Source organism: Salvia splendens, chromosome 18, assembly GCF_004379255.2.
Source record: "Salvia splendens isolate huo1 chromosome 18, SspV2, whole genome shotgun sequence".
Classification (NCBI taxonomy): Eukaryota; Viridiplantae; Streptophyta; class Magnoliopsida; order Lamiales; family Lamiaceae; genus Salvia; species Salvia splendens.
The window spans coordinates 16,240,894-16,251,637 of NC_056049.1; the positions used below are offsets into that span (position 1 = coordinate 16,240,894).

The following is a 10,744-nucleotide window of genomic DNA, read 5'->3' on the forward strand; positions in this document are numbered from 1 at the left end:
AGTTCATGAGGGCGAACTTCTCAAAAATAAATAGTATGAACTAGAATGTGGTTTCCAATATTATCGGCACCTACTCTGTGAGGACAATAATCCTAAGAAACTGCGAGATTCAGAAGTTCACACAGGATTTATGGGATAGCTTGATCTTGTTAGCAGCACATAAGCATTGTTGTGGGAGTGTGTTGTAGAAATGAGACTCTGTAATGCTAAAGAGGTGGTCTTGCTTAGGAAACATTAGGGGGCCATGCCACTCTGTGGTCTTTGGACTATTCGTCGGTGTTGTGACCAGTAAAAATTGTAAGATTTTAATGCGTATTAACTTCCTCTGGAGGATACAAAATTTTAAGTTTACTGTTGTAAAATTTTGAAAAGTTTTATGGTTAATCTAATCAAACTTCTTACATAAGTTTATGACAAATGGTAAATTTTCTGTGTTACAGTGCAAATCAAATCGTCAATATGTTGTTCAATCCTCTTTCTGCAATACTTAAAGAAAACAAACTCGAGGGCCAAAATTACATAGAATGGAAACAAAATTTGGACATCGTTCTCACAGCAGATGAGTATATCTTTGTACTCACAACCCCGCGACCTCCAGTGCCACCAGCTAACGCTGCGGCAGGAGTCAGAGATGCACACAGACTGTGGCATAAGGCTAATGAGATGGCTAAGTGCTATATGTTGGCATCTATGTCATCAGTACTCAAGCATCAGCATTCAGCCATGGAAACTGCCGCCGAGATCATGCAGAATCTCAAGAATCTTTTTGGTACTACAATCGAACGGCTAAGTCTCAAGCCTTTCAGAGTATCATGTCGAAGACTATGAAAGAAGGCTCGTCTGTGAGGCCACCTCAACCAAATTGAGGTCTTGGGAGGGACGATCGATCCCGAGTACCAGGTGACTATTATCCTTCAAAGTCTTCCCCCTAGCTTCCAGCAGTTCAAGCTCAACTTCGAGATGAACAAAAGGAACTACACCTTGGCAGAGCTGTTGACTGAACTTCAGTCGGCAGAGGACCTTATGGTCCAGGCTAAGGCGGCCATGATGACTTCGGCGCCTCGTTCCTCTGGCTTCAAGCCTAGCGCGGGAAAAAGGCAGGCACCGAACTCAGGACCGGCCAAGATAACTAAGCGAAAGAAGAAGAAGAGGACAAACAAGAAGCCCACGGGGAAGTGTTTCAAGTGCGGAGAGAAGGGGCATTGGAAGCCAGATTGTCCTAAAAAGGGCAAGGCTACAGGTATGCGCCAAGCTTTAGTAGTCGAGTCATGTTTGGCTTCGAAGTCTACTTGCACTTGGGTTATTGACACTGGAGCCACTGATCATATTTGTTTTGATCCTGACTTAATGCAGGTGACAAGACGGCTACGTGATCGTGAGATCGAGGTCCAGCTGGGCGACGCTACAAAAGTGGCGGCCGTAGCAATGGGGGACATTTATTTGCGTTTTAGTAGTGATAGATTTTTTATTTTGAAGAATGTTTTGTTGATACCTTCTTTTAAAAGAAATTTAATTTCAGTTTCTAAATTAGTTTAATGATGGATATTCGATTTCTTTTAATGACAATTGCGTTATTAAGAAAGATGGTTCTTATATCTGTCGTGGTATCATGGAAAACAATCTGTACACAATCACATCTACACAGTTTAATAATCGCAAATCAGAACTCAATACAACATCGAAAATTTCAAAGAAACGAAAGGAACCTTCAAGTTCAATGAACGAAACGTACTTATGGCACCTTACACTTGGTCATGCCAATGAAAGGAGGATCCATTCTCTTGTCCAACAAGATCTTATTAAAGATCTAGAGGAGGAACCTTTTCATAAGTGTGAGTCATGCTTAGAAGGCAAGATGACCAAGAGACCTTTTCAGGCTAAGGGCAATAGGGCCAAGGAAGTACTTGTGCTCGTTCATTGCGATGTATGTGGTCCAATGTCTACTGAGGCAAGAGGTGGTTTTCGATACTTCATCACATTTATTGATGACTTCTCGAAAATTGGATACGTCTATTTGATGCGCCACAAGTCAGAGTCTTTTGATAAGTTCAAGGACTTTAAGACTCTTGTGGAGAAGGATCATGGTAAGAGTATCAAAAGCCTACGATCTGATCGTGGAGGCGAGTACCTCAGTGCTGAGTTTTTGGACTACTTGTCGGAGTCGGGAATTGAATCCCAACTGACTGCGCCGGGCACGCCCCAGCAGAACGGCGTGGCTGAAAGAAGGAACAGGACCTTATTGAAAATGGTCCGATCGATGATGAGTTATGCACGGCTACCTACTTCGTTTTGGGGACATGTCTTGCTTTCTGCAAGCCATATTTTAGACAATTTACCATCAAAATCCGTACCTACTACTTCTTATGAGTTGTGGACTGGGCGCAAGCCCAATCTAGCACATCTCAAGATTTGGGGTTGCCCCAATCTAGCACATCTCAAGATTTGGGGTTGCCCGGCTCATGTATTAGAAAAGGATCCAACTAAGCAAGGATCAAGGACGGAGTATGTTTGTTTATAGGGTACCCCAGAGGAACGAAAGCTTAAGAATTCTTTAGTCTTCGAGATAAGAAAGTTATTGTGAGAACTCACGCCACATTCTTAGAGGAAGACTATGTAATGAATCATAAACCCAGCAGTGAAGTGGCTCATCAAGAACGAGTACCAAGTGTACAAACAATTCCAGAAACTTCAACTTCTATTCCAAGAATTGTAGTGCCGCGCCGCAGTGGGAGGGTCTCATATGAGCCTGAAAGATACATTGGTTTGGGGGAATCTACGGTTCACTCCTCAAACAGCAATGTATTAGATCCCTGGAACTTTGCGGAAGCGCAGGCAGATGTCGATCATTGCGAATGGGTGAAAGCAATGGATTCGGAACTACAATCTATGATAGACAAAGACGTCTACGATTTGTCCGTCCTACCCGAAGGCTGTACTGCCATTGGGAGCAAGTGGATATATAAACGTAAACGTGGACCCGATGGACAAGTTAAAGCCTTCAAGGAAAGACTAGTGGCTAAGGGGTATACCCAAAAGGAAGGTGTCAATTACGACGAGACTTTCTCCCCAGTGGCCATGCTCAAATCGATCCGGATACTATTGTCTATAGCAGCTTATATGGATTGGGATGTATGGCAAATGGACGTTAAGACTGCGTTTCTAAATTGCGGTCTTGAGGAGGCCATCTACATGGAACAACCCGAAGGTTATGCCATAAAGGGCAAGGAACACATGGTTTGGAAGCTTAAGAAGGCCATTTATGGCCTTAAGCAAGCATCTAGATCATGGAACCAATGTTTCGATCAAACTGTTCACAAGTTTGGATTTGAAAAATGCCCAAGTGAAAGTTGTGTGTACAAGAAGGTTGAAAAGGGGAATGCAATGTTCTTAGTTTTATATGTAGATGAATTCTTCTAATTGGAAACAATAAAAAGATGTTGTCATCAGTACGAACATGGTTGTCAAACCAGTTCGAGATGAAGGATATGGGAGACGCGGGACACATCCTCGGGATCAAGGTTCTTAGGAATCGAGAAAAGAAGATGTTGTGCTTATCTCAATAACCTTACATCGAAACAGTACTTAGTCGCTTTAGAATGCAGGACGCCAAGAAAGGATTCTTACCTTTTAGACATGGCATCCATCTATCTCAAGAGATGTGCCCCAAAACGCCGTCTGAGATACAAGCAATGAGAATGATTCCATATGCTTCGGCAGTTGGAAGTCTCATGTATGCTATGCTTTCCTAATTTTGAATTTTTAATGTTTGAATTTAATTTATTTTTTTGTTTGAATTTAAAATGATGGTATTCAATAATAGCGAGTTACTTATAACAAATAAATTTATGCAGTACTATAATTTACACCTTTTATTCTCCTATTAGTATAGTTACATGCCGATATTGAAAATGCGCTGTGAAATTTTCTCAACTAAGAAGGAAAGTTTGTAGCTAATATAAATCATGGTAGACGAATAGAAAAAAATCATTCATGCGCGGTGTATTTCAAAAGGTCAATGTCTATCTTATGTAACGAATTTATAATGAATTAAAGTAATATAAACATATTCAAATATCCCCTCTCCCATATTAGGAGTTCTAGTTTTCAATTTTAGTTTCTAATCCACTAGATTTCTGGTTCACTCTTCCCGTAAATAGTAATAAGTCTCACATTTCACTAACATCATTTCACTCATATTTTATTATAAAATTAATGTATAAAATGAGACTCATATTCTACTATTTCTCTTTACCAACTTTATGTTACATCTCTTGACACTCGTGCAAGACTCAATTTAGACCCTTAATAAGAAATGGAGGGACCATAAACAATTCGATGCTATATAATAACACTAAAATTCATAGTCATTATTGATACACGATTATATGCTCTTTGATTAGTATAAAAGTTGTCAGCCGCACATCGCGCGGGGGTTGAACTAGTTCTAATTAAAATAAAACACCCTGAAAAGTATGAACTATTTCATTATTAGTTTATCTCGGAAACTTTCTAATTATAGAATAGTTAAACAACACATTATTCATACACATTATTTTATTTATAATTTATACCATTTTATTACACTACTAATGACGTGGAGCCCACTCTCCACTAACACTACTTATCAATTATACATTAATATTCATGCTAAACCAAATGTTCATACTTTTCATTTACAGAAGGAGTATGTGGCAAAGCTATTTCAGATAGGTATGATCAAACATATTCGCATTTTATTCCCATCGATAGAATAATTAGGACATTGTCCTTATTTAAAAGAAAGCTCACTTCGAGTACTTAATCTGAAATTATATTCTTTGCCTTGCGATTACAATTCACTTAAATAAAATAAGATGCAGTAGTATGAAGTTGAAACTGAGTGAAATAGGCGATACTTCCTCTCTTGATCTTGGTTCTCGGTTGAAGTAGAAAGGAACTTGAGTTTGGTTGTGATATATGTCCTAGGATCTCAGATTGCGTAGAAAACAAAAATGGATAAATTTAGCAACGCCTTATAATCAATCCAAGAGATAAACCGTGAGGAAATTTGTGATCGGGTTTTACCTCACTACAATCAAGACAACAATGGGTGCAAGAAAACTGCTTTATTTCCTTCTCCTTCCTTGCTTCGTGTGAGAATTTGCTTGAGGGATGCTAGTCATTGCTTGTATTGTAAAGAAAAAGTGGTATGTGTGAAAGTGAGGCATAACATGGAGGAGTAATACTCCATGTGACCATGTGGGGTTGGATTTTCAAGAAATCAATCAACTTAATTGTTCTAATTTTGGGTGTTATTTTGCAGACGCTGCTGAATCTTTTCATTTTTTCATTTTTTTTTAAATTAACGGAGGAAATTACAACTGATGTCAAGAGGGCTCGAACTCGGCACCTCATGCAAAAAAATTTCTCCAGGAATATAATTTCAGATTAAGTACTCGAAGGAATATAATTTCTCCAGTAGGGCAAACGCTACTCGAAGGAATATAATATTCCTGGAGAAATTATTTTACTTGATATTCATAATATTATTTTACAGATTATATTCATAAGAAATTTTTCAGATTAAGGGCTCCTTATAGCGGCAAACGCTACAAATCTTTTCATTATTTTACTTGATATTCATAATATTATTATATTTAATTCATGATTCAAAACAAGGCTCCAAGCTTGTAGGATTTTAATTTGATTAAATTGGTCTCAAGATCCCTTTGTAGTTGATTTAAATTGGGCACCCCATAAATTATATTTTAAAAAATTGGACTTGTGTTATTTTTTAATTTATCGGATCCAACACGGAATTGAGTCCTTTAAATATTTCTCCAGGAAAGAAATTATTAATATCCGACTTGTGATTTCACCATCGCCGATTCAAACTCGTAAAACAAGTTCTTGAATTCCAAATATTCTAATAACAATTAAATTCACCCCGCATCAATTATTCAAAACGCCACATCACGTAATTAACAAAGTTCACTCAGTCATCGCATAGTCAAAACTCTAAATTAAAATTAGGTCACATGAATATCAAATAATCATTTCACTCGTCATTAAATGCATTAAATGCCAAAATTTAGTGTTCAAAAATTAGGGCGTTACATTTAGCTACAATTTATTTTGATTTTTTATATTCAAAAAAATCAAATCACAATTAAAATTAATTTAGCTACAAATTATTTTGATAATTGAATTTGTGAAATTTTTTGATAATTGAATTTGTATAAGTTTTGTAATTAATATATTTAAGAATTTCATAGTATTTTTTTATTTTAATTTTTTTTACTGTATACTCCCTTCGTTCCTTGTTAATTGAGGCATTTCTTTTCCATACAGAGTTTAATAATAGTGTGTTAAATAGATGATAAATAATGTAAGAAAGATGAAAAAAGAATAAATTAAAGAGAGAGTTATTTTTTGCAAAAAATAGAAATAAATAAATTATTTAAGAACTTCCCAATAAAGTTTTGTGGAACGAGGGGAGTAATAGTTTGAGAAAGTACAAAAATGTCCTCTGTGACAAATTTCCAGGGACGGAGGGAGTAGACAATATTTGAAATGACACGAATTTTAATGAAACTTACTTATAAGAGAGAAAAAATGATTAAAATATTGTTAGTGGAAAATGAAACTTACTTATAAGAGAAAAATGTTCCTTTGCATAAAATTGGTCTATTTTTATTCCCAAATTAACAAATATCGTCCACTTTTAAAGGAAGGATGGAGTATATAATATTTAAATTTCTTTTTTTTTTGTTGATCACATGTGTTTCGATTCCACGAATCGGATTAATCCTGTTTGACCGGGATTGAGGATTAAGGCTGAAAGTCTCTCAACGAGTGGTGGGGTTTGAACCCGTGACCTCAAGGTCATCACAGCTCCGCGCTGCCAACTGCGCTACAACCCGTTGGTATAATATTTAAATTTCAATAGCGAAACAGAGGAAGAAAGGCATTGTTTAATTACATGGGCAACCGGCAATTATCAGAAATGGGGCCAAATATTGATACAACAGTCCAATAGCATTTGAAAATCTTTAGCATTTAGTAAAAGCCCAATTTAAGAAGCCCACTAAAGAAAAAAATTGTGGTTGTCGACAAATTGAGATCAGAACTCAGACATACCTAAACTAGAATCTATTGCTGCGGAGATGTCTACGTCGGCAAGCTTGACGGAGAGAAGAGGGATTCCGGCAGCATCGTTTGTTGAAGATGTGCAAACTTATCTCTCTCAATTGAATCTTGACGTCAATTCCGCCCTCGCATTTTTGCAAGAAAGGTTCTTACTAAAACTTTTACTTAGGTTTTATGTATTATATTGTGGTTTCCCAATCTCGCAACATTTTCTTCTTATTTCTTTACAATTTATGTGATAATTGTTGTTTAATTAGTGTGGGATGAGCTCAATTATTCTAAAACCCTGTCAATTAATCATTCTGATCGTTCCTGGATTTGGGTGTAAATTGTGACGTTTCTCTGAAATAAATGTCTATTTTGAATAATATGGAGGATGCTAAGGTATTTAAAGCTTTAGATTGTGCAAAATGTTGAGGGATCCGCTGCACAAAGCTGCTAGTGTGGCACTAGAAGATGAAGTTAGTTGCTTTATGAAAATGTTTTGGGTTCTGGCTCTGATGTCCATACTAGTTTATATTTTTTATAAGCTGTAAATTTGATAAAATCTACAAGTCCGGTGTTTACTGCAAAATTTCCCCCAATTGTTTTTTTTTTTGAATTTTGATGCTTTTCAGCATTTAATTGGACTTGCTACATTATATGTGGTTTGAAATGTTCCAACTTTTGGCACTTTCGAATTATCTTCAACGACCTTCCTCTGAAGTTAATATTGTGGTCTATTCAGTTAATTATTCCCTCGAGCTCTCGTTTGTGTAATGAACATTTGCTTATCCTGGCAGACTGCAGCAATACAGAGTGGTGGAGATGAAACTTCTTGCACAGCAGAGGGATCTTCAGGTAATAACCGTTTTGCTGTTCAATTCTCATTTTTCTTTCATGCTGGTGATTGAGCTTTGCACCTTGGTCGTAGCTTCTAAGGAACTCGAATGTTTGTAGTTTTTATGGGTTGAACATTACTTATTCTTTCCAATCCAGTGTCTCCTGATATTGTGTGTTAGCTAAATAGTTGGCTCCTATTTCGAAATCGTGCTCTTTAAAAATATGTGATGCTTATGAGTCTAATGTACATGTAACAACTCTTGAGCTAGCTGTGAGTTTAGCATGCTTCTTCAAGAGCACATTTTATTTTCCTACACCCTGAAACTAATTGACGACTCAATCCGTCTGGATCAATAATGATTTCTTGATTTTGTACTTATAAGTCATAACATCCTTCTTCCAAATGACCATTGTTTCCATATGATTAATACATATGATTAATAAACAGGCAAAAATCCCTGACATTGAGAAGTGCTTGGATGTTGTTGCCACTTTGCAATCGAAAAAGGGCACTGGTGAGGTTTGTTCTCGAACTTTCACCTTTTTGTTACTTTAGTTTCTTCACCTTTTGAATCTTTTTTTTATGGTGGTGGTTCTTTGATTAGCGTATGCTATATTCTTTCCATGAGCTTTGTGGACCCTGATAAACTTCCGGCCTAAAGTTTGTATACTGCTTTTGTGATGTATGATCAATGTATTTGAGGTTTTAATTGGCTTGATTGTGGTGGCAGGAACTTATTGCTGACTTCGAAGTATCTGAAGGAATCTACTCCCGAGCTTGTATTGAGGAGGCTGAATCTGTCTGTCTATGGCTGGGAGCGAATGTAATGCTGGATTATTCTTGTGAAGAGGTATGACGTGTTTAAAAACATAGCATCAACTCAGACTTTGTTTTGGTTGTTGCCCTTAAAGCTTGAGATCTTGAGCACGAGATCATGCAGGCAACTGTCCTCCTCGAAAAGAATTTGGAAAATGCAAAAGCAAGTTTAGAAGTTCTTATGGCTGATCTGCAGTTCTTAAGGGATCAAGTGACAATTACTCAGGTAATCTTTCGGCATATATTCCAAATGCCTTTTTTTGGTAAAATCTAGATTGGAAAGTAGTTATAACAAAGCAACAAGTGTTAGCCAAAAGTACTTGTTTCCAGTAATTATATATACTAGTACATTATATTGGTTGGTTCTCACGACATGTTTTCCATTTGCATATGGTATTTATCTATGTGAGTGCATTGATCAGGTCACGGTTGCTCGTGTGTATAACTGGGATGTACATCAACGCAGACTTCGGCAAGCCGTTGCTACACCCTCAGAGTCATGAAATTTGGTGGTGGTTCTCCGGTTTCTCCTCCCCACCCTCGTTTCTTGGCCGGTCGAATCTTTATACAAAGTTCCTTGGCTGCACTTTGAGTCAATGAAGCTCGGGGTCCATTTTTTTTGGTGTGTCCGACTCTTGAAAGTAGTATTTAGTCAGGCCCTTTTTTCGTGTCATACAATAATTGCTTTTATCCCAGGGTATGATTGAATATCTTGACTTGTGTTGTTGTACTGCCAAGGCTCCTGATGAATCATTACATGTCTCTCCTCTATACTTTGTAGAGCTGGTTATGCGCTCCTCTGCATGCATCAACTTCTCTTTTTTGGGGACAACATTGAATCTGGTCATTGTCAGCTCTTAACAATTCTCATTATGCTTTCAGTTTGTGGTCAGTTTCTGTATAATTTGGTTTCAAGAATTTATGTTATCCTCTTTAAGTTCTATTCGGCAGTTGGAAGTCTCATGTATGCTATGCTTTGTACAAGACCTGATATTTGCTTTGTTGTTGGCATGGTGGCAAGATAACAATCTAATCCGGGTCAAGGATATTGGACTGCCGTAAAGAACATACTCAAGTACCTTAAACGGACTAAGGACTATGCTCTTGTTTACAATGCAGTCGAGCTCTGTCCTTTGGGATATACTGACTCAGACTTTCAAGTTGATCAGGACTTGAGAAAATCTACTTCAGGATATGTGTTCATCTTAGGAGGTGGAGCCGTAATTTGGAAGAGTGTGAAGCAGAAATGCATCGCGGACTCGACCATGGAAACCGAGTATCTGGCCGCTTCGGAGGCTGCAAAAGAGACAGTATGGTTCAAGAACTTCCTTATGGATTTAGATGTGGTTACGAATCTGCCCAAGAGCATCATCGTTTATTGTAACAATTCTGGTGTTGTGGCGAATTCGAAGGAACCGAGAGCTCACAAAGCGAGCAAACACATAGAACGGAAGTATCATATCATCAGGGATATAGTGCAGAGAGGAGACATACAAGTGGTCAAGATTGCGTCAGAGAACAACCTTGCAGATCCTTTTACAAAGGCATTGGCGGTGAAACCGTTCGAGGGCCACGTTGAAGGGATGAGAGTTCGACTCATTTAAGACCCCAACTCGCTTTCAGTATAAGTGGGAGAAATTTAGACGTGTGCACTACTGTTTTGTATACTCGAAATCTGTTTTGAGTATAAGTGGGAGATTGTTAGGGTTTGTATACTAGAAATCACCTTTCGAGTGATTGAATACTGTAAAACTCTAATTATTATTTTCCAATGAATGCAACAAATTATTTTTGTCATGATGTTGTTATGATTTATATTTAATGGATGTTTATTGCATATTTAAATGTATAAGCGAACATAACAAAGTCCAAGTCTTTGTTTAGTAGACCGGTTGTGGGTTGCACTCAATTTAAGGTACGCGGTCAGTCCTAAACAAAGAAAAATAATAATTTCTCAACCTAGATAGGCCTAGACTA

At 37.5% G+C, this 10,744-nt stretch overlaps 1 protein-coding gene across 1 annotated transcript; it reads left to right on the top strand.

Moving 5' to 3' along the window:
* The first annotated feature begins 7,099 nt into the window (after window positions 1-7,099).
* Window positions 7,100-9,734, top strand: LOC121777982 (probable prefoldin subunit 3). Its single transcript, XM_042175328.1, has 6 exons — window positions 7,100-7,273; window positions 7,911-7,968; window positions 8,399-8,470; window positions 8,682-8,801; window positions 8,892-8,993; window positions 9,190-9,734. The coding sequence occupies exons 1-6, from the start codon at window positions 7,146-7,148 to the stop codon at window positions 9,268-9,270; spliced, it is 561 nt and encodes a 186-aa protein (XP_042031262.1). The 5' UTR covers window positions 7,100-7,145; the 3' UTR covers window positions 9,271-9,734.
* Window positions 9,735-10,744: the final 1,010 nt, after the last annotated feature.